The sequence below is a fragment of the Xiphophorus maculatus genome, chromosome 21 (genome assembly GCF_002775205.1).
Source record: "Xiphophorus maculatus strain JP 163 A chromosome 21, X_maculatus-5.0-male, whole genome shotgun sequence".
Taxonomy (NCBI): Eukaryota; Metazoa; Chordata; class Actinopteri; order Cyprinodontiformes; family Poeciliidae; genus Xiphophorus; species Xiphophorus maculatus.
Genome location: NC_036463.1, coordinates 7,993,649 through 8,019,140, shown reverse-complemented (window position 1 = coordinate 8,019,140; position 25,492 = coordinate 7,993,649). Strand labels below are relative to the sequence as shown.

Sequence of the window (25,492 nt, the reverse complement as noted above, 5' to 3'; positions counted from 1 at the left end):
TACAACAAGAAGGAGGAGGATCCTATTTCAATTTGACTTCATTTTGAATATTTCATCATCCCTAGATCTGGAAACAACACAATATTGAAGTTAGTTTCTTATATGACATTGTACTAATGGGATGTTTTAGAGATTTTCTCTTTGACATACAAACTTTGAAGTCTACCACAATTAGACTTGTCAACAAGTTTGGACTGAATTATCCTAATTAGATTATTTGAAGCACAATTTGAAGCACTGTGATTTTTTTTTTCATTTGTAGAACCAAAAAAATATGTTAATGATTTGATTGGCATTTAACAGAAATGCCAATCAAATGGATAAATAACATGCTGAAATTGAAACTCTGAACTAAAAGAATGTATAGACCAAAAAGCTGCAAAGCTGACCTTTTTTTAATCTTATAATAATAATAATATGTGTGATTGTATCATGGGCTCAAAACAATTGATAAGGTAAATTAGAATTTTACTTTATATCTTTAGATCAGTAATATCCAAGCGTAATGTCACACAGTCCAAATAAATTGTTTTCCATGTGTTTGCTTAACTCTCTGATGCGTAAGTGGGTCCTTTTTGACCCGGTGAGGCTCAAAAAGATATTCCATCTTTTTGGAATATATTTGTAATGAAAAGTTTTCATCATTTCATATTCCAGGTATTCCTTAAAAAATATGTTACTGATATCATGCAATTCAAATTTTTAATTTACCTTTTATACCTTTTAAGAAATGGCATGTTTTATATCACTACCCCATTCTTCCGCGAGTGGGTCAAAAATGACCCGCATTCATTTCCTATGGAATTTAATGGGAATCTTTGTTTCTTACCAACTGTGACTGTCAGGAACACATTTTTTGTGAACCATACACACTGAGTACTAAGTTTCACCCCTGAATAATAATAATATTTTACACAGCAAGGACACTTGCATATAAGTATTATCTTTATTTTTTACCTCACAAATGTGTGTGTGTGTCAATCATGAGTACTGTGACAGAATTATTGTCACGAATCAACATATTAGCCTCCTTCAAAGTTAGCTAACACTAGTTATCTAACCAACTAGCTAACATTACTGCCTATATTTTGTGCATGTGTATTATTTGTGTGTGTGTGTGTGTCGGCGTGTCTCTGTGTGTGTCTGACACCCTGGATGAGAAAACCAAAAGAGAGAATGTATTGAATGACATGTAAAACCTGTTGATCAATGTGTTCAAGGTTCTTTCTTTTATTATCTCAATAAATAAATAAAAAATTCATAGCTATATAAATAAATGAATAAATGTAAATGAGCCGGAAAAGAATAGAGTGCCTTCTCCGGGTCTGGGGGAGAGGGTGTCCTGCCCCTATGGGGTATCTGGGGATCTTGTTCATGAATTAGGGAAAAATGGACCGTGAGATCGACAGGCGGATTGGTGCAGTGTCTGCAGTGAAGCAGGCGCTGTACCGGTCTGTCGCGGTGAAGAACGAGCTGAGCCAAAAATTGAAGCTCTCGATTTACCGGTCAATCTAAGTTCCTACCCTCATCTATGGTCATGAGCTTTGGGTCATGTCCGAAAGAACAAGGTCACAGATACAAGCAGCTGAAATTAGTTTTCCCCATAGAGTGTCTGAGATCTCCCTTAGAAACATGATAAGAAGCTCAGATATCCAGGAGGGACTCAGAGTAGAACCGCTGCTCCTTCACATCGAGAGGAGAATCTGGTTAGGATGCCTCCTAGACGCCTCCCTGGTGAGATGTTCCGGGCACATTCCACCGGGAGGAGGCCCTGGGGAAGACCCAGGACACGCTGGAGGGACTAAGTTTCTCGGCTGGCCTGGTATTCCCCCAGAGGAGCTTGAACATGTGCCTGGGGAGAGGGAAGTCTGGGTCTCCCTACTTAGGCTGTTAGCCGTGTGACCCGACCTCGGATAAACAGAAGAAGATGGATGGATGGATGGATAAATAAATGCACACATACACTCGCATGTGTTATACACATAGCATAATAGAATACAGACAGTAATGTTAGCTAGCTTGGTTAGCTAGCTAGTTTCAAGAAACATGCTCTTTCACATCCACCCCTCTGTCTGCCCCCACACCCACATAATGGTTGTTGACATTGTCCATTATTGACATTTTATCATTGCTGTTGTAAAATTGCTGTTGTTGTCATTTTATTTTAAAAATTTTCTACAAGTTGTCACAAACGTTCTACAAATTGTTCTGAAAACGTTTAAAAAAAGTGAAAAATGTTTATATTTCAAACATGAAATATTTCTTGTGTGAAATAAAACACAGTAGAAAGTTTTATACAAAACATTATTTTGAATCAAAATGACAAAAGTAGCAAAAAAACACATTGATTGTAACCCAGGTCAAGAAAGATCCACTCACAGAAGACTGTATAGTCAGTCACTCACGCATCAGAGGGTTAAGAAAATCTTATTTGTCTATTCTCCGCATCAGTGATGTGATATGATGACTACAAGTAACTATTTTAGAAGATGCTTGCTGTATTAATCCAGGTTTAGTGAACGGGCGCAGTCCTTCCTGCTTTTGATTGAGAGTCAGATGTCCCATTTAAAGTGAAATTATATTACAATCAAAATATGAGGTTAGTTGTTCTTATAAGAACAATTTGTGTCCTGCCCAACATTTTCCACTGCATGCATCTGCTTTGAAAGTGCAAGTCTTGTCCAAAAAAAAAAAGTATAAATCCACATGAACCGCCTGCACTGGCAGGTCAAATTTTTACCACTCACAGGGCCGCATATGTCACACTTTGGACACTGTTTCTAGATAAGGTATAAGAAATAACATCTGAAATCTAAAAAATAAAATAAAAGTCCTGTACAAACCTTGATAATCCCCTTTATCCAATTTTATACACTAAATAAATCCTTATAAGCTTTTAAAGCCAATGGGTCACTGCTGATCTACTTTTCTATTCATGTATTGTTTAAAGACAGTTTAAGTTTTTAATTTTAAATTGGATGTTTCATTTTGAAGAGCAGCACAAAAAAGTCCTCTATTCCCGGAAGAAGAAAGGGTACGTGACTCAACATGAACTCTGGGGGCAACCAGCTGAGAAACAGGAACCTAATCTAAAGGATTTTTCATTCATCAGTCAGTCATGTTCTCCGTCACCCTGACGCTGATGTTCCTGCCTCAGCCTTATATGTTGTTCTAATAAGTGTTTCAGTGGATTTATTATGACTTTTTTCTTGCAGTCCATCACCCTCTCTTACTCATCAACCCACTTCTGAATGTTTTCTCACGTCACTACGCTGTGGGAACTGATGAACACTGCCGTTGGCTAGAGCAGGGCTATTATTGAACAATGTGGTTCTGCTCAAATACTTCTGGTAGACGAAGTTAATCCTTGTAATACAACGTAATCATGTGAAACATGGCTTTTCGTCAAACTGAGAATGCCATGCTCACTGGAATGTTGTCTGAATCTATTCTTATAGATGTCTTTGACAGACTACAGAACAAGTTTGACATTTTAGGAAAGATGCAATTTCAGAGTTTTGGTTAAAAAAATAAAAAAAATACCTAAACCTGTGTGAGAAATTTCTATTTTTCCAAAATATTTTATGTAAGCTTTCTTATCCTCCTCCTGAACTAAGACTCATAATAACCTGTCTTAGTAATTCCCAAGATGGTCCAGACTTATCCAATGTGCTTATAAAGCACATAATTGACAAATGTTAGTTTTTTTTTAATTTATAATTGGACAAACCAATTCAAGATTTTCTAAATCCTCTTTTATTTAGCCCCTCAAGGAACATAATTTTCTCTTAATATTTTTTTCTCCTCCTATCTGTCATACAATACCAAGTTTAGTTGTAATGTTACTTCAACCTCATTTTGGCAGGCAAATTGTCTCCATTATCTACTTGTTTTAGAAAATTTATCTCTTTGACTCTGTACTCTGCTGTGAATGAACAGTGTGTAGAGCCATAAGTATTGTTTTCAGTTTAGCTCCGTAAGATTCAGCCGCAAGTCCAGAAATTGTTTACATTGCAATGAGATTAAATGAGTTACATTTGTTTAAGTATTAGTCCTACAAATACTGATATAAACTAAAAACATTATGGTGCCTACAATGACTCTTAGTGAAAAACTGCTCACAATGAGGTCCCAGTAAGTCAGGATTACAATATCACATACAAACATCAACACAGAGAGGTTTGTGGGAACAATGAGAAGGGCAGGAAGTTAGTAAAGAGGTGAGATCTCTTGCTTAGGAAAGGCAGAGTTTAAACAGATCAGAAGATTCCTCCTCAGACCCTGCTGTTATGTTGGTCTGAACACCAAAACTTACCGACTTCTGCTTCTGCTTAGCTGTGATTAGCCAGAAGAAAGGGAAAGAGAGAGCGGTTAAGATCAGGCAGGCATGCTAACAGTGGAGTGCACATCGTGGGACGACAGGGACACTTGTGCTTGACAAACAAGCGAGGGCGCTGTGTGAAGCCGAGGGGCCACAGGCGTTTTTAGACAGAACCGTGCCGGCGGGCAGAGAAGAAGAGGCAGTGCGGAGCTCTAGAGTTTACCTTCTTAAAGAAGGGCATTCGTTTCTCTTTTGCTAGGGGTGATATAACAGTGTTTGGACTGGCTTTAGGGGAACGCAGGTTGACTGGGAGCTCATTTTCTTCTGGGTCTAAACCTGTGGCGTCTATGTCAACAGCTACTGACACAGACAGACAAGAGCAAGATCACACAGAGGTAATCACAGCTGATGGGTCACACTGAATGTAGTGCAGAATGGAGTTACTACAGAGAGAGTAAATGAAGCATAAAAAAATACATATATACATACATATTAATAGAAAATGTTCCCTTCGCCTTCAGTTAGATTTCAGTTGTTAAAGGTTGGTTAAAAATGAACAAAAAATCAAATTTTTCTACAAAGCTACTTACCAGATGAAGGAGGAGTAGATTTCCTTGAGTTAGGAACCACTTCACCTAAACTAGACGATGAGTTTGCTCCCAGTTTGCTGAAACCGCAAATTTTTTGTCATTTAAGTCAGAAAAAAACTAGAGCGGAAATAGTTTTTTGCTCATTTTAACGGATTTCATAGCCAAACAAAAATGACAGAAATGAACAGGTTGGTAATACCTGGAGTGGAACTTGCCCTGTTTGGCTCTGTGCTCCTGGAGGATGCGAGTGTTTTCCAGCTTCACCGGACTGGGAATGAAGCCAATTTCACAGCCTTCTTTCACTAGACGTCCTATCCACCAGTCGTTGTTGAATTTCTGCCAGAACAATACACTTAAAGGCATGAGGGGCATCTCTAATATCAGCTTCTTAAATATCAACTTTAACAGTAACTGCTCACCTCTTTGACATGGAGGAAGTCCTTGGCGTCGAAGGAGATAGCCATGCCGGGCACAGGTACGTCATCGTCATGACTCGGACTGTAGCTGACATTGGTGCGGACAGCAAATGCAACTGGTTTGGTCTACCAAAAGGAACAAAGTGTAAAGACAGACAGAAATGTCAGATCAAATAAAGTCTTGATTTGACAAAAACACATTTCTGGTAGGACGTTAAGATAAAAATCATCATCATCATCACAAATGTCATAAGAATTTTGAGCTTCAATGGCACTATTGAAATGCTTCTTTTCCAAGGTGGAGATACAGTATATTACAACATGGAACAACCAAGAATCCAGTGAAAAAGCTTACATTTTTAAAAGTGTTATCCAAGCCACACAGGATCAATTTTAGAAATACAAACTCAAATTTATGCATTCCCAGAAATATTTGGTTAAATATCTCTTAGAAAGTTGTAGCTGCTAATCCAGAGTTTTTCTAGCCATGAACAAAGAACTTACAGATTTCTTAAATGGTTCAAAACATCAAAGTAATGCAAATAGACAAAGACAATTTTAATAAAATAACAATAATAATAAAAACTGTTTTTAAAATTGGATTTTATTTATCGAGGGTGGAAAAAAAACCTACCAAATCAACCTAATCCTATGTGAAAAAGTAACCTAACCCCTTTAAATCATGAGTTAACTATTAACCACAGTTTTTGTGTGTTAATGGTTAACACACAAAACGTCTGGTAATCTCAAAAACTGGGATAATTCATCTTATCTCAGTTTAATGACTGCCATTACTAGTGGGCTGAAATTCTTGTTTTTACAGATGTAAAAATAAGTTTGGGTAAGAGATCTGTGCAAGTTCTTATTCATTTAGACTTCTCACCAAAAATGGTTTGACTGCAGCACTGTCTCTGCGACAAGTTTACTATTTCTATTGTAATTCACAGGCAGCCTGTCAGTGGTCAATGTTTCCACACCTTTTTGTAAAGCAGCACTCTTGTCTTACACTTATAAAAAGCACAAACACCTCTTGTGCAAATGGTTCATAAATCAATTTAACATTCTTTACGACAGCAGGATCAATAATGACCTTCCTGTCTGATAACTGCTGCCCTTCCTCTTTTGGACACATAATCATTATGATAAAGCAAGATCTAATGAAATATTTCTGGAAGGTGTGATGGGAGCACCTTTACACCGCTGATGTTTAAGAATGAGCATTTCTGCTTAAATGCAAGAACACACATCTTCTCTTTCTGCACTATAATTATGATTTGGTATTATTTTGGTAATGCTAAAATATTAAATTGAGGCACACATTCCTTTAAGAGTTACATAAAATGCTTTTGGACATAATCTTGGAGCCAGTCTGGCGGCAGTGGCTGCAACAGTTGGCAGCATGGTCATGCCCTCAACCAGATTACATTTGCTCAGTCTTTGACAGAGCAAAAAGCTGGATAAAAGTCAACTGAAAAAAACAAACAGAATGCACAAGGATGCAGCTTAAAATAATCCCCCAGCTGCACCCTCACATGCTAAATATTTACCTGCAGATAAAAAGAGAGAGCTGTGATGTGTAATATCCAAACGGGTACCAAAATGAACCCACCGGATCAGAGCTTTGAGGCTATAATTCAGCTGGACTTTACACAGATTTTGAGAAATGCTTTCAAAGTGCACTAAAATCTCCCCTGCTGCACCGCAATCTGATTTCCTCTAGGCAACCAAAAAACAAAACAGGAAAACAGAGATAAAATTCACCACAGTGTTAGCCCTATAGCAAAACTCCATGAGAAACATAGAAGGACAGATTAGAATATCTCACCCTGTAGTAAGAGTCAAAAATATGTTGTGCTGTCCTTTTAAAGCTGCACTGATTGCTTCTCTGATTAGATGAAACTGAGATCCAAACAACTAAAAGGTCTAAGCAATAATATATTGCACTTGCAAAAGATCAATCCTGACCATCGATGCCTATAGATTATTCTTAGTGCAGGTTAGAATTAGGCAAAAATAATTAGGACAATCCATGAGAGCCTGCAGGTTTTTCTAACATATTTGGACACATAATTTGTCTGATGAATTTTTTCCACTTATCAATATAAAAAAAAGATTAGATATTTAGACATTGGAGCTGATGATTTAATGTGATGTGATTTTTTTATGGCAGTGTACATTCAAAGAGAAAAGCTAATACATTCAAATAAAATGATGAACTAAAATGAAAATGACAGCCACTGACTGTATATTATTATTTGACAGACACCACTTTGAAAATAAATTTTATAAAAGATGTTTATATCTTAGTCTTTGGAGTCTGGCTTTCTTCTCAATTCCAATTCAATATCAAGGAACTTTAGAAATCTTTCATTCATGTAAGTACTTTTTCACCCCCTGTCTACACTGATAGTGAGACTGTAATGGTTCCTGCACCTTCCAGTCTGTTTGTTTCATGTGACCTCCTTTGCACACTGATGGGAATAGCAAAGAGCAGCTAAAACATATGCAAAGAACAATGCTAAGTTTATAAAGCCAGGGAACAAGCGTTTATGCGGGTAAGCTTTCTGTTGGCTTTTTTCTGTTGGCCCATGGTTAACTGTAGCTGCATTAAAAGAGACAAATTATCAATGAGTCACATCAAAACAAAGATTAAACACAGTAACCCTGACCTAACATTTTAGCAAACCACTTCACATGGAAACAGCATGAGGAGAAGCATACTGAAGTGTATCTGCAAGCAATGAGTCTGAAATATGTAGATAAATTAGTGTTTTACAGAATATGCAGCTTTCTAAAATGAGTTGGAGTAGCATATTAAAGCAGTCCTTCTCAGACTCTGGAAGGAAAAAATCTTAGCTCAGAGACAACAACTTCTGGAATGCCATTGGTGATGGGTCACAAGAACAATACTAATGCACACCCCATTTAATACTGGTGAAACTTGGTGTTATTTTTATTGTACTTTATAGCTATTGAGTTTTCAAGCAGAGTAATAAAAAAAGGCTTGGTGGGACAATACAAAATCTACTGTAGGTGGGAAGACTCATTTGATTTATATAAATTCTGAAGGTCCTGCTGCATTTGCAGGAAACTGCTAGTAATGCTTATTGAATCTCAGCACTGTAGAATAATTGTCAGGCTCGTTGAAAAACAACAATTACTGCTAATTAATAACAGCCTATGGAATGATTCTCTTCGCAGATAACAATGTAAATATTCAGTGGAGTGATACTTTTAGTCTAATGTATGCAAATGTGCCTCCTCTAAAACACCCAGTTGAAAATATGAAATGCTGGAGGTCTTGAAGGACAGAGAGTCCTTGGCGTTGCATACACTGAATGAAGTTGTGAAGTCCATTACAAATTTATGCCATTCCATTCATTTCACAGGCAGCTGCCTCTTTTCTTTCTCCTGTCCTTATGCTCAGCTCGACTTGGCTTTATCAGGACATATTAGACCTGGAGGCAATCATGCACACATGCTGAGGTACATCACTGATGACTGAAAGATTCAAACAAAACATCTACTGCAGACTTCTGAACGAAGACTCTTCATCTGCATATCAGAACCACACTGCTTCTTACAAGACACAAGCCTTCATTATGGAGGCTGTACAGGGTGCAATGACTGAGGCAGAAAAACAGACAATGATGAGGACGACAAACAAGGAAAACAACTCAACAGGAACAAAGGAAAGAAGAACTGAGAATGAGACACAGGATAGCCAATTAAACTTTAACTAGGAACTCTGAGTTGGAAACAACCCACAATGCTTGATCTAATATCACCTCATATGTATTTTTCACCAGCTGAGTGAGAACACCAGCAGTGTTCTGCTCATTAACACTTGCCTTTGCTGTGGCTGATTTACCATTTTACATACCACTGCTTTCCAAGACAAGCACACACAAACACACACCCCCACACACACTATAAATCAACAACATTGTTTCACCTTGAATGTTGTGGATCGATTTGAAATGATTTCTCCATAGCTCTGTGCACCGGCCTCAGGCAGTACTCCCAGTCTGTAGCATCCATTATTATATGGCACCATAATAACTTTTATTATTCCATAATGGGAAGATTGTTCTATAATTCTCTAAGGTTGCTTGAGTATATCGACCGGGCCCTTCCAGCTGCCAGGTATTTACTCTTCTGATTTTCTTGCACAGCTGGAGAGTGACTGTTTTATTTCCAACATTTAATAATTTCTCTGTGTGTTTACTAGTTTAAAACACCGATCTTCAACATTAGAACCACCAAACCAATATGTACCTACTGATCTCTGAATTACAGAGTTAAAACTGCAGTGTTTCTAAGTCTTAAAGCTGCAGTATGTGACTTTTATAAACAATATGTTTTTTTAAAACATATTGGAGGAGGCTCTGAGCACTAGTTAGTCATGCTCATGTACTCACAGTGCCAATTAATCAGTTCTGCTCAGGAAATATAAGAACTGCCAGAACTGATCAGAAACAAAAAAGACAATTATTAGTGATTATCATAAATTGATTAGGAGGTATTATGAAATATTAAAAAACATAAGAAAATTTTCTGAAATATTAAGAAATTCAGTTTACATTGCCTTTGATTCATGCTGTGGTCAGAAAGTCCTGAATTGAGTTGGGGGGCCTTAAATTTTTTCAGTTTTATGTTAGTTTCATAAATAAGGTTATAAGGTTAAATGCAGTCCACGTTTAGCTAGAGACACTCAGGTATCAAAAAAGGAATAAAAGTAGACTCAGTGTTGAGAAATGCCCTCTTTTGTGCCATTTAGGGTTAACCCATTTAGGTTTAACCCAACTCTAACCCTACAAAAAAAACTTCCAATCTGCAAACAGAGAACCTATTGAAACTTATGAGATGAGCCCTTTAGAGTCTTTCCTGTGCTCTTTTAGTAGTTTCTAACTCGTGCTTTTAAGTGTTCTCTGATGTGCTACAAGGTTACACTCCTACTGTAGGTGAATTCTGTTATAATAAGGTGATAGTTGGAGGAAAAAAGTGTTTACTTAGTGATTGAATTTGCAGCAAGAGTTTAGCATAAAACACTGGTATATGTTTTTAATTATGTTTATGCATTTGACAGAGGCTTAATGCAAAGTAACATACAAATGAGGACATAGCAACGCATACTTGCTGTTGCTATGTCCTCAGCAAGTATGTGTTGATTTAACTAATTTATCAGTGATTTAACTAATTTATCATAAATCCTTCTATTATAATCCATGTAAAATATGAACGTTTAGTCAGTAATAATTGCAACAAGCTGCCTACAGTAAGTTTTTTTTATGCAATCAGGGATCTTTTTTATGCTTACGTTTTAAAATAATTTTTATTTTTCTCAGCAACTCACTCATCTTACAATGTAATTTCCTTCATTTCCTTTTCAATGGATTAGTTAATTTAAAAGTAGTGCACTTACTGATTATGATGTAAAACCATTAGGAGGAGCCCATTTTGGTTTGACGATGGATATAGGATGTTTTGTTCATGCATGTCAGGAATAAAATATAGTCATTGGCAGTACCCAAGCTTTCCTAAATACTTATGTATTTGTAGTTGAAGGGAAGCGAGTGTGACTTTCTGCACATAAAAGCTCACAGTCAGAGAGTCTGCACTTCCTCTGACCTAAGCCTGCTCTGTCTCGCTCTGCTGGCCAGACCACCAGAAGCTATTTTTTACCACTCATCTGTCATGTAAAATGCCAGCGGGGGTAATCTATGCCAGGTTATCTATAAAGTCAACTTATCATTTTAATTAGTGTGCTAGAGAGGGTGACTCTGGAAAATAACGACACAGATCTGCAGGAATGATCCGTCTCTGCCAGCTAGGAGCTACTCTGAGACGAAGCGCAAGGGGAAAATGTCTGCCTGGATGAATGGATAGCCAAAAGCTTAACTAGCTGTTACAGACACTAAACACCCAATGAAAGACAACACAAACATTTCTCAGACAGTTGCTTGAATTAATCTGAAAAACTGCAACACTACGAGCCATCCAGTGGGCTGGAAGAGAGAGCAAAACGCACAGCAAAATTATTTTGCAGATCAAAGACTTGCATCTTAACAGAGCATTTCAGTGATTTTGTGGAAGTGGGCTCTGATTGGAATTCCTGTTGTGCAAAGGCGAGTCCACCAAGCCATGTGTGTGTTTGTTTATGTGCTGCTAATTGCGGCCAAGAGCAGATCAGGCAAGGCTTATAGCTCTGACAAACAGTGACGCTGAGACCTCTGAGGCCCCTAACCTCTCACATCAGTGATCACCGAAAAGGACCACTTCATATGACATAGAAGTCATATGACTTCTACTCCAACATCCTGCTTCTTTGGAAATCCATTTAAAAAAGCTTTAACGTAGAGTTATCTCAAAGCTAAGAGAGGTGCCATAATGAAAGGTTTACTTTAAGTCCGGTTAGATCCATTTGACACAAATTACGATGCAAAATTCACCTAACTAAAGTCTAAATGGAACAAACTGAGTAACATGGAGGACTTTCTGAGGAATCCAGAAAGGAAGTGGACTCAGCTTTATAACAACAAACAGATCCATGTAAAGTTTACAACATAGTTTGAGTGATGCCTGCCATCACTTAATCAAACAAAATAAACCAATTTTATCTGCAAACACGCATTTATATTTCTATACTTGTAGAGACATTTCTTGCAAGGCCTTGCTTTTATTAGTTACCATCAACATGACTTACATTTTGTGATAAAACAGTCCACCACATGCTCTTTAAATTCAAGGATTATGTTTCAAAATATGCAAAAAAAAAAAAAGATCTGGTCTTCAACCAGGCTTCTAGAATTACTTAAATCTATCCAAAAGTTTATAAAAACTACATCAGATTTTATGTTTTTTATTATGTGCTAAACTGAGGTGAAGCCAACAGGAAAAAACTGTGAAAACTAAGTGCACCCCATGACAGCTTGTAGAACCACCTTAGGCAGAAAACACATTGGAGGGCTAATTTTATATATGACAATTTTTTCCCCAAAAGAAACCAAAAATTTATGCAAACACAGAAAGAAATGTTACAACCACAGACAAAATACTGCAGCCACAAGAAATAGAAGCACCAGAGGAAGTGCCAAAAATAGCAAAAACAACAGCAAGTATGAAATGCTGCAAACTCGCCCCACAGAATGGAGGTGCTCCAGACCACTAGGGGGAGTTGACCACCAAATCATATGGTACCAGACCTTCAGTAAAGAATGGATGTCATGATTTAAAGTGATGTCCAGAAACATGCCTTCTTTTACACTATCATTGAACATCAGCATATTTATGTCGGAAATGTTACATATTCCAGACTCCAGAATTAATAGATATATGTGGGACTTTGTTAAATCCAATTTAAAACCTATAGATCAGACTTAGGACGTTTTATGACCATGCACATTTATGGGTAAATTTTAAGATGCAGATTGGAAACTACCCTAAATGTTTTCCATTCATGAATAATCTTCTTTAAGATGGAATGATGGAATTCAAATTGTTTGGCGATGACAATATAACTCTACCCAGATTGATGGTCAGTTGCCTCTTTATGGCCAATGCTGAAGTCTTTTCTGATTTTATAGAGGCGGTTACATTAACTGATGATCATTTCATAAAATGCATTCAATTCAAAGTATCTGGCAGCTACTTTTTCCTCTCAAATCCAACAGAACCAATAAGGATATACACATTTCTTACACATATTTGTTACATCAAGCTTTTGCACTATTTTTGTGTAGTAAACAAGAAACAAATTCCACAAAACAGAGCGGAAACTTTTTTTTTGTTTTTGTAAAGTTGAGATCACACTTGAAGAAAAAAAAAAAAATTTAAGAATGCTTTTTAAAATCATTCAAAGTGACCCATTTAGTGCTATTTAACATTGCCAAAGAGAGCGTCCTATCCCTGGCTTAAAGAATCCAACCTTGGCTTTGTCGAGCTGTGCCTGAGCCTGTCGCTCTGCCTCTCTGCGCGCTGCCTCCTTATCCTCCTCAAGGGAAACATCGGAGTCTGATGGACGGCTGGTGTAAGAGTCGGCCGAACCCTGTGGAGACACAAACAGCAGCACCTCAGCAACAACTAAAATTGAACAAAGATGAACTCACACCTTGGGAACAATGGAAGTATTTTTGAAAACCTCTGAGGTTTTAAGAGTTACATAAAGAATATACAGTACATATTTCGTTTTGTCGATTGAGTTACTGAAATAAAGAAACTTGTCATTAATAATGCAATTTATTGAATGTGTCTGTATTTAATTAAGCCACTGCAGAAAAAATCTGATTAAAAGTTGTCATCTACATACCCATCTGTTTGCCTGTAAGTATCTGCTTAAGATATCTGCTATAATAGCAATATTAATTTCTAATACCTGCCTAAATTTTCATATCTTGGCATTCTTAACTGTCAGTATGAACAACTGGGTATTTTTTGATAATGGCATGGGAATGCAGCGCTTTTACACTTTCAATACCCAATTTAAACCCCTTAAAATAAAATACACTCATGTATAATTGTAAAATAGTTGCAGTATTTTTAACTCTAAAAAAAGTAATAAAAAAAGAAGCAGCAAGAGCTGACGATACACATTTCAAGACCTAGTATTAAAAACCTTAACTAGACTTTCTGAGAGATAAAATTTAAATAATTGAAGAATTTAAGACTCCTAGACTTAAATTCAAAAGAGAATCCATAAAGTGAGCAGAACAGAGGAGTATCTGATCGGATTCATGACTCAAAGATCCATCTCACTGTATGCTATAACATTGTAAAATGTTATGGTACACGATTCACTGTCTTATTGACAAAAAAGGGTTCTTCAACAAATTAACAACCTTTCTGCACTGGTGATTTATTTCTTAAAGTGAGAATTTTTCTCAATGAATTACAATTATTCAAATCAACAGCTGTATGTTTCTAAACTTTCTTTTGTGTGAGGTTATGCTTCTGTACTAGATTATTCATTTATTTCAAGGTTTGTGTAAACACTTAAATATGAATGGAAATGTCCTAATAATGCGTCAAAAATCTTCCATTTGTGAATGAGGAACACCCCTTCATTCGTAAGACAGTCATCAAGCACTGCGAATAAATCAGCTCGTCTTTCATCCAGTGGAGTCGGTGCACCTTTTATCCTTACCTGCACACTCCTGTGGCAGCCACTCACACAAGGTCTTTCATTCATCTCATTGCACCATTACACTCTGCTGTCTGAGTTAAAAATAGCCTCCCCTCAATCTGTGCATGATTAGAATTACCAAACCAAGATCATACCACTTCATCCTCTTCACTCGCACTATCTGACTTATGTAAAAGAGACAGCCCAGGAGGTGCTGTTGTTCTAGACAGAAAAAGGTGGGTCATATTCACGCACTCCATCTTACGCAAAACCCTGCTGCTCATCAATCATCTGAATGTCTTTCATGTTTCCCACTTTGCTACAGAGGAGAAGAAATAAATAAAAAACAAACAGATCCAGTCTTACTAATCAGATTTGATTAGAAAAGTAATTAGTGGTAGTTTAACACCTGCTCAAGGTTACGAAGCCACACTCAAATGACATGAAATTTACTGCTTACGAGGTACATTTGGTTGTGAAACGTGCAGGTGAGCACACCTGGCCTCCCTCAGTGTCACCTTTAAATAAGAGATGTGATCATGAGCCCAGTGGGTCGCAGGGAAGTGATCTGGAGCTCTGCCCAGAATCTGACAGCCATAACCGATACCGACACACAACTTCTCATCACCACAACACTGCCACGCTGAACCCCAACACTTCGCACTAGTGATGGATGCACGGGAAAAGCACAGACTCCATGAATTACACACAAGTGCATGCACAGAAGCAACTTTCACGACATAAACGGTAGAAAATCCTCCTTACGCAGGCATCAGAGCTCTTGACTCGACCTCCTTTGGCTCGTTTCAGCAAGCGGATCCAGGTGGCCTTCATGAGCCACACTGGTCATTCAGTGTCCTGAGCCACTGCCCCCCCCTGCTGCTACTACAACTAAACCAAACTGCACCGCTGAGGTGTCCTTTGCACCAGCTTTGCAGCAGCTGTCACTGCTTTGGCTACAGGTACATTCAACACTGTGGCTACATCGGCAGCTGGTTCCTCTTACGCCGGGGCTGTGAATGCTGCTTTCATCCCCGGATAAATAAATAGCTTTGGAGTCGGAGCTCCTTGTTCTGCTGCAGTTCCAGTTGGCTCTGCTATCGTCTGGAGAGCCAAAGCTCCAACTACCCCCGCTGCTGCTGCCGTCGCTGTTGCCAAAGATGGGGAATCCGCTGGAGCTCGCTGCCCCGCGCATAATCTCAGCAGCTCTCTCCCCCTCGTCTGCCTCAGACTCCTTGGTGGAGAGAGAGCTCGGCGTGCCGCTGCAGGTGGTGAGGTTGACTCCCAGAGTGAGTCAGGTGGCAGCGATGCTCCTCATCCCCTCCATCAAGCTTCCCTGTCCTGCTGCGTCGCTGGCTACTCGCACTGCTCCGTGAGCAATGCGTGACGGTTCATCTGTGAGAGTCCCGGTGTGGCTGCATGTGACTGACTCTCCTGCCGATGATAATGAAGCTGCTGCTGGTGCAAGCTCTCCCTTTCTCACACCGTGACTTGGCTTGTCAGAGTGTCTCTTCCCGACTCCTTCTTACAAGCTCCACTGTGCCATTTCAGCATTTCTGCTTTCTCTACCTCAAGCCTTCTCCTCCATCACCCCTCTTCTTTTTTTTTTCCTCGCACAGTCAGTCCATCTGCTTCTTGTGTCTCTGCTGCAATCATTTCTAGAAACTGCATGTGCTGTATGAATGGTGGTCATGAATCAACAGTGCATACATTTAGGTTTCTTTTGCACCAAGAAATAGACTGTACTTTGCTGTATGTGCAATGTCAGTCTTGCAAAAGTATTGACACTCCTTTAAGATTTTAATATTAAAACAACAAACTTCAATGTATTTTATTGTGATTTTATGAGCAAAGCTATAAACACTTGAGGACACCAATAAGCAGCAAAAGATTGTTCCTTGTTAAATTCATAAAAAAAAACCAACATGAATATACATTGACATCCATCACTGTTCCTCTGGCTGCATGTTTAGTGTCGTTTCCTCTCCAGAAAATCAATTTCTGCCTTGGTCTCGAGCCACTAAATGGTTTTCTTCCAGGATTATCCCGTATTTAAGCTTCATTCACCTTCCAATTACTTCTGCTTCCCAGTCTCTGCTGAAGAAAAGCATCCCCCAGCATTATGCTGCCACTGCCATGTTTTAATGTGAGTAGTATTACGTGAGAAAGTTTCCTTTTGTTCTCTTATGAGCAGAGTACCTTATTCCACATTTTCTACTTCAACCCAACATTTTTGGCAGTACTTTCTTGTTTCTCTTAACAATTGTTTTCTTTTTGTGCCTCTTGCTTGCTTCTCTGATTAGTGTCCTGCCAGTTTGGGCGGACGGCCATTTCTTGGAAGGTTTGACGTTCTTCCATGCTCCCTTTTTCAGATGATGGACGGAACAGAGCTCTCAGATATGTCCAAACCTTGACAAATTGTATAAAATGATTTAAGCTTTTCCATAACTTTGTCTTTGACCTCTCTGCTGTGCTGCTTAGCTGTCAGGATGCCGTTTGCTTTCTAAGGAAAATCCATTGAGGCCTTCACAGAACAGTTGTGTTTATACTGAGCTTCAATTACACATAAGTGGACTCTACTGATTAAATGTAAGATTAAGTTTTAAAGTGACAATAAAACACGATGTTGTGTTGCTCCATCACATAAAAATGACGATATCTGAAAAAGTTCATGTTGTTCTTGGGGCCTGATACTTATTGAATTCTGGTTTGCACACATAATTACTTTAACATCGCAACTAATTAATCTAACAGTCATGTTTTGGGTTATGAGAGGAAGCCTGAGTGCCCAGACTGAACCTACGTATGTACAGAGAGAAAGATCTCCAACTTGGATTTAAACCCAGGATCTTTGTACTACAAGGCAACAATGCAACCAAATGTGCCAACCTCTTGTATGTACATATGAGATTATAATTTTTATTTACTCTGTAATGAAATAAAATAGCTTTGCCTCAGACAAAGTAAAAACAAATCTTAACATTTTAGGAACAGTCCTTTCTAACTGCTGAGATGAAAACTTTGTTGTGATTTTGAGATCGATCAGTTGCACCAAAGAAAAATTTGGCATCTTGACGTTCAGAGTTTTGCGATGATTCTGTAAAACTAAGGAAAGATTTTTGACAGGCCCAATGCTGCGAATGTTTCACATAGATGTGTAAATTTAGACTAAATTACATTATTAAGTAACCTGAGTACAGCTCATGTGATTACACAACTTATTGTTTAATCAAAAGCTCTCTTATCCTACAAGAGAACTTTCATGTACCTACAAGAAGAGATCAGGACAGAAGAATGAATAAGTGAAAACTAAGCATATCTGACAGGCCGTATTTCACACATCAAAACGCATCGTATATGGTAATATCTAGATAAAGTATTTTCTACTGCAGATACATTGGTCAAAATATTCAGAAGAAACCTGGTGCTTCTGTCTTAATCATTGCTGCTCATTAAAATCAGTAAGGAGGTTTCATTTTAGTATAGATATTGTCCTCATATCAATAAATGCTGTTCGTGTGATTATAGCTTCTTTTGACTAAACAAGCCAATGAGGAAGGAAATTACATAAACTAATAAATACGTTGTTTTTATTCTAAAGGTGAGCTGGTATGGACGGAAAATTATGACACAGTCTAATGTCTTAAAGAAGTTACATTATAGTCACACCGACTACTGAGTAAATCATATCTGCAAGAAATCTTGTAGCATCAGCTCTACGCAACAACATCAGCATTATAGAACTCCACAAACCAATGCTTCTGTCCGAATGTCACATATGTTTTGATATGCCGTGTTGACACTTGTCACCGCTGCTCTCAGGGCAGGACGCAGATGCTCCGAACCAGAGAGGAGGGTGTTGACGCCGTCTGTGAAGGCTGCACTCTACTGGCAACTCTGACAAAAACACACAGCGACAGAAAGGACCCGGGGCAACCTGACACTACAGGCCTCCCGACTCGATGCTGTGCTGACCCCGACGGCACAGCGTCACTCCCACAAAATCCGCTAATAACGATATGGCAGTGGTATGATGACATTTAAATCTTCTTCAGGCTGAGAGACAATGAGAGATCTGTTTGAAGCAGCTGGTATCAAGAAACATCCATAAAAGTGATTCTTGGAAAACACAAATTAATTCTGATAATGAAGGGTTCTTGCTGCCACTTCTTCAGCGTTGCATAACCAGGAAAAAATCTCCACAGTCTTTACGTTCAGAAAAACATCTCCTTGAAATGATTTAAAATGGGTTTAGAAATCTGTCCTTCCAAGAAGTTACATTACAGAATCTCATGACATTCATCTAACACTATAATTAGGTTGATATTTGTTATTCTGGGTAAAATTTAACTGAATGCTTTTAGATAATGTACCATGAAATTTACAGCCAAACTAATTATCTTATCGTCTGCTAAAATGTTACATTTTTGGCTTGTTTAGGTAGAAAAATATGTGGCCAAAAAGAGATGCTAACCAGTGACTTTCTTGTTTCTTTGCTTCACTGCGCAAACATTTTTCTATTAACTGAAACTTGAAAAACTACATAAATGTCAGCCTTTGACAAAAAAGCAGCAATATCCTTGTTCTTTCTGACATGGTGATCATTTTGTCCTTTTAATAATCTAATACTTTTGCAGTTTTAGTTATTTTCCAAGAGGACAGTTTTGGTTTCATCAAGTCATAACTTGTCCTGGTAAAAATGAAGATTTGAACCACAATCAGTGCAACAGTGTAACCCAAACTCTACATGGCAATTTATAAAATAAAGACAAGGAAGTCAAGAGAGCAGCAGATTGGAGACCCAACAAACCAGCACCTTACATATTTACACAGAAAGCTCATCCATGTTTCTGATCAAGATGATTAATGTAGTAGAAGTGCTCACTCCACCAACAAAACAATCAATTCTGAGATTACAAAAGGGGATATTTCAGAGAGTGCTGTTAAAACATGCTGCATTATTAATCATAAATAGAAGAATACATCCAGTTTTGAAGTCCTGATTTAGACAAGAGGGCTTCAAAATTAGTACGATTTTTTGGGGGTTTTATTTAAAACTTGATATACTGTATCTCTACACTTTGCATTGTTGTGTGAGATTGGAACATTTGTATGACTATTTTATGTTTATAAATCATCAGCACATTTCCCTACCTCTAGAAATGAACAGATTTACAGTGGATAGGTATATAGGAACAGAATGTTTTATTAACAAGTATGAAATAGAGGAAGTCAATGATGAACTCGCAATGTACTGGGGCAAAATGGGGATATAATTTGGCAAGATTTTGACTGTCTTTATTTTTATTTTTGAAACATAAAGACAACTCTTATGAAGATGAAACATAAAATTTATCAAACGCTTATTTTACTCAAAAAACACAAGTTTGGAAATTTGTATTTAAATTGTATTTGTCTTCAGCCATCTTTAAGCTTATCTATAAGCATACTGTTTTTTAATAATTTATTCTGTGAGGGAATTGATGGTTACTGAATAACAAAATATATTTCTCTAAAGTATGTCTCATGTGGTGAGGAACTACAGCAAGAACTCTCTTCTTGAATGAATCCAGAGTGGGTGCCTGTACCAGACTATTAAAAATGTTCTATCCACCCAAGGAGGTTTTGAAAAGGTAATGATCCTCGAGTCTCCACTGTTAATCATGGTTCATTAAGCAAAGGTCTGCTCTCCAGGACCACCGGCGACTCCTACATGGAGCGATTGCATGGTAATGACTACATTAGAACATACAAATCACAGTTGTAATAGTGAGAGTGGAAGAAAAGGTCCTGAGTCAGCTTGTGCAGCCTCCTCTATCTGACAGAATCACTTACTGTGGCTGAAGCAGCTAAAGCAGCGCACCTCTTCATTGCCTGAGAGCTCCCATTTTCACATTAAGTGACTTTTATCATGGCTTTATAGAAGTCCACTAAAAAAATTGCTATCACGCAGAAAAGTTACGGTTGTTTCCGTGTATGGTCCATTATTCAACCTTACAGACTTGACTCTAAGCTGCACTCTCAATAATGTCATTTGTCATTTAAGTATCCCTCCATTACCTCCTTTTTCATTTCACCTTATTCCATTCCTGTCTCTATTTTCTTCTCTCTCTCTCTCTCCTCTACTTCCACCCCAGTATTCCCAGTAGCTTTGACGTTCTTGACTCACTGGTTTTGCGCAAGCAGAGAAGATGGTTACGCATTTAGCCACTGACGTATTTCCCTCAAATCCCACTTGATGCTTTCTGTTTACTGCCATGAGCTCAGTCAAAGCTGTTTGCTTTAGTTCTGCAACAATATTTATCAAAATTCACTCACTGGGCCATAGATTTGATCCGTATGATGATAAAAGCAGCAAAGGTGAGTGGTGATATACTGTATATAAAGAGATTCATAATTTAACTGTATTTTTACAGAGTTCCCACTAGAAAATTAAACCCTGGCTCTAGTAAGAATCAAGTGCTTGAAAGCAATAAGAACCATAAGAGGTGAAGATATATCAATTATATATATATATATACTTAATTTATATATAATCTGTAAATAGTTTTCTATATTGTCAGTGGGTAGGATACAGTAATATTTGTAGTTATTTTTATTTTATCCATGCAAGATAAAATGTGAAAAAATGAATGAAACTACAATCATTTCAAAAATAACATTAAAACATTCATATTTTATACATTTTTGACTGTATTAATATTCTCTACAACATTTGTGAAACTAAGACTTCATTAAACCAATTTTAAGCGTCAAAACAATTAATCCTAATGACTAAAGATGTTATACAAAACATGAAATATTTAATAAAAGACAACTTTTCTGTATTTATTCCATATTATTTTATGTCTTTATCTCAAATCTCACTCTTAATTTAATTGCATGTTACGTTCTGAAGATTTGATCCAGATGCCGGTTTAGACCATTTGACTCATTATCAAACCAAAATAACAATGAGTAACTTCTAGTTGGTAGTAATTGTTAGTCAGAAGCACAAACAGTCTTTGGTCAACAAATAGATCAAACTGCAAAAATATGATGTGACGAAAGAGCAAAATGACCAGGAGTCCTGGGTGGCTGAGTCATACATCAGAGTTAAGAGACGAAACAAAAACATTCCTCAGTAAAAGGTTGAATAAGGTTTAGAAAGTGAGTGAAGAGCACCAAAAAAGATATTTAGAAAGCCTGAAGAAACATTAATAAAGACAATATGAAAAGATTAGAAGAGTATCTGGGTACTTTAATGCATTATGCAGTACATAAAAGGATAATATGAGTATTACACAATAACTGGAGTACAATCTGTCAAATTTACCAAGAAATTGCCCCAGTCTTTACTCAAAGACAGCATATAAACTGGTCAGTCTACTTTCTGCTTTCCATCTTTTATTATAGCTGTCTAAAACATGCTATTACTGATGCCAAACCCTCTAGAGATCATTGTGATACACTGTAGCTGACGGAAGCAAGTTGACAATAGGCTGAGCGAGTGTGCAAGCAGCTTCAGACGTTGAGTGACTCATTGCTGGCTAGAACTAAAGCTTCTTTTTTTCCTGCCATCTGTCCATCACTGCCACTTCAGTTGATGCAGCGCAAAGTCAATTAAATTACAAACAGTGTCTCCTTCGTCAAGAAGGAGACAATGGCAGCAGACATGACAGCCAAGTGTGAGAGATGTGTTATTGCTACAATAATTGGTTACTAAACTTCTTACAATGCAAGAAATAAAAAGCAGGAGAGCGAGACAGAGGAAGAGAAACAGATTGATGGTGCATCTGTGCAAGAAAAAAGCCAAGAATGGGAGAAAGAAATTAGAAAAGACGTTTTGTACAATGCTTTACAGATGTCAAGGTGAGACTGACAGTCCCTTCAGGAGTGTTTACTCAGCACTACATGAACCAGTATATCAAATCAGAGAATCATCCAATGTACTCTGTCACCTGACAAGATTACTGACTGTTACTGTAGTTAAAAGCAAGTTGGGAAAGGCCATAAACCAACATGGAGACTGGAAATAGTCTGGAAACTAAACAGACTATTTTGCTTCCAGACTAAACCTATTTAGTTCGAGAAGAACAAACAAGTTTATCATCTTTCAAAAATATCTGCCCGAATTAACTTTTGATATAAAACGATACTAATGGAGATTCACCAAGAAATCAAATGATGGCCAGAGATAAAATTCTCTGACAAGTAAATACTCCATAGGTAAGTGTTAGAAGATTGAAGAGGCAATATCACTTTTTGGTGTGGCAGTTACTACTGAAAGAAGAAGTTTCAAAATTAACTAACTTCATAGACATTTCTTATGTAAAAACATAAATTTTGAAAAAGTTAAGTTTACAGGGTTTGTTTTTTAGTTGATGTTGTATTTGCAGTGACCAGTGACAGCATGGGAAATCGGCAAAGAAAGTGAGAAAAAAAGAAATAAGGAATGAGAGAAAGAAAGAGTAAACAAGGTAGAAAGAAAAATAAAAGAAAGAAAGGAAGCAACAAAAAAGAGAATCAATCGCTCCTTACTCTTACAATCAATAAAAGATTCACAATCTAACGCAGCTCTACCAATAAACCATTTTTTTCTCTCTAAAATATTAGGTCACAGCTTTTAATCATTCTAAATGTGTGTTACAGAAATAAAACATTATATTATATAATATTTTGTGTTGTACAAAATTAAATAGTTGTAATCTCTGCAAAAATGTATCTGTTTTCAATATGTTCAAAAGTAAAAGAAGACATTGAGGATGATTGCAAGAAAATCTGGCTTCTTAAGAGCAAAGTATAATGAAATATATACATTTAAACAACAATGGTGAGCTGGGATGCTCCTAGAGAAGATGAGAAATTTTATTTTTAGCATTTTTGATTCTTTGCGGCTAATAACTCTGAACCTGAAACAGTACCCTACTAGTTCTCCAAAGCACCAATCAGATGCCAAACAAACAAGTTTAGTGAAGTTCAAACTGCTTGAGTGCAAGTAAAATGAAATTCACATGGAAATGCGCAGCGCTGCCTCAATTAGATCAAGTTAACTAGCTGTCCATTCTCTTTCAGGTTTCTCAGTGCAAAGACAGACAGAGCCATAATAGGATGAGAGCCAATCAAGACAACAAGGTAAAAAAAACAGTTCAGTTGCTGCTTTTATTGTGCTTGTGTCAGCAATTTTCAGACAGCTTCCTGTGTGAGGCAGGCAGCACATGATTGATGAGAACTGGCTCAGAGAGCAGAACGAGCTTCTTATGACTGTAAAAATATACAGTCCACTAACTGGATCTGTCTGTAACAGTTCTCCATCTTTCATTTTCTGCACGCTGATAACAACACTAAGCAACAACTTTAAACCAGAGCTGTAGTTTAGAAAATGTTGAGGCTTTGCAACGAGACTCAGAAAATTCAGCAGTATTGCTTTAACGGTTTAACGTGCCAGTCAAAGTCGACTGGATTCCAGTTACATCTCAAACGTTAATGTTTATAGTTTAGATGTGTTATTGCATTAAAAACACAAATTTTTAAGACTTTTATTGAGATGTGAACACCTGTTTCTAACAACTATGAGAACAGCTGATTTTTGTTGAATGCTTAATTTTAGCACGTCCAATCCAAGGCCCAAACTGGAGTTTACCTCCTGAAATGTAGCAATATCAAATCAAGTTACCTTTTCACAGAGCTGGCTGACAAAGCTACACCTTAGTTTACAGAAGAAGATATATGGACACTTTGAACAGCGACCCATGAGGACAACCTATATATAACCAAACTAGTTTTGTGTGCAACTGATTCTTTAGGACCTAATGAGGAGCAGCAAGCTATAGATTAAGTGGTTTGCCTCATATAGCTCCAATTTCAAGTCAGCTGCAGAAACTTTGCATGCAACTAGCAGGAGATGTGAACACTGGAAAACTTTAACATTTATAGAAACATTATAAAGTCCATTTTAATCAACTACAACAGTTTGCAAAATGTTGAATTCCTCTTCAACATTTTTACATTGTGGCAAGTCACAACTACTAACTTCAGTGCATCGTTTCATATTTTATGTAATAAAAATTGTGACTCAGTATTCGCAGATTCACCTATTCATGGATTTTCCTGTGGAATGTGAGTTCAAATTGATTGGGGAAAATTCGTCTATCCACTCAATTTTCTGTCTGACATATTTGAAATAAAATTCTATTCAATTCAAAAGTACTTTTTTATCCCAAAGGGGAAATTAAATTGTGTCACTACTCTTATCATACAAGTATCTTCAAAGAATCGTTGTGGAGGGTTATTCTGTGGGCAGGACGAATCTCCAGTTGCAGTCAGACTTGCAACATACCTGAAGGGTGAAGACGGTTTCTGTACGACAGTCTCATGACTTTCAAAAGCTCCATATCAGGTAGCAGAGACAATATTCCACTACAACACGTGCTGGATGACATCATCAGTTCTTGGCAAGCACTACTACTCAACCTCATCTGCTTTTGCCGCTCTTTAAATCTGTCTGGCTGTACAGTTAGAAAGTCGAGCAGAGAGAGAGAGTTAAACAATACCTTGTTGCTTGTTGATTATGCATCATGACAACTGTCCAAAAGAAAAAAACGTAAGAGCAAAAATCATTCCAACTGTGCAATATCCAAAATCAGAGGGAGGAGTCCACTGTGGTAACTTAGACAGTAGTGCAACCAATTGTCTTTGAAAGCTACACAGATCAACAATTTAAGCAAACATAATGTGTTAACAAGTCAATTTTTAGTTGTGCATTACCCAAATCAGATCTTAGAGTGACAAAATGAGAGCCATGAAAAGTCATACAGAAGACGATGATCTGGTCCAACAGAACCAAAGTTAAGCTTTTGTGTCTACACACTATGTGCTATATGTGGAGGAAAACAACCACTGAGCAAACCATCTGACAAATTGGATGGCTGGAATGGCCCAGTCAAAGTCCAAACCTAAATCCAATTTAAACAGTTGCATGACTTGAAGATGCTCACAGACTCTCTGAAAGCGTTCTGATTGAGCTATAGCTATTTTGTGAAGACAAAACATGCAAAGATCTCCT

The 25,492-nt window shown here is 37.5% G+C and overlaps 1 protein-coding gene across 8 annotated transcripts in view; it reads right to left on the bottom strand.

Moving 5' to 3' along the window:
* Positions 1–25,492, bottom strand: part of cacnb2 (calcium voltage-gated channel auxiliary subunit beta 2) — a 64,946-nt gene that overhangs the window by 8,443 nt on the left and 31,011 nt on the right. For 2 of the 8 annotated variants that reach the window (XM_023326642.1, XM_023326645.1), the window contains 5 exons: positions 13,255–13,374; positions 5,331–5,453; positions 5,111–5,247; positions 4,912–4,988; positions 4,545–4,681 (listed from right to left, as the gene is read on the bottom strand). In XM_023326642.1, coding sequence (XP_023182410.1) covers positions 4,545–4,681; positions 4,912–4,988; positions 5,111–5,247; positions 5,331–5,453; positions 13,255–13,374 — 594 coding nt within the window. Of the gene's footprint in view, positions 1–4,315; positions 4,336–4,544; positions 4,682–4,911; positions 4,989–5,110; positions 5,248–5,330; positions 5,454–13,254; positions 13,375–15,213; positions 16,037–25,492 lie in introns of those variants that run through there. The other 6 variants (XM_014468591.2, XM_023326644.1, XM_023326643.1 and 3 more) reach the window with 5 other exon arrangements.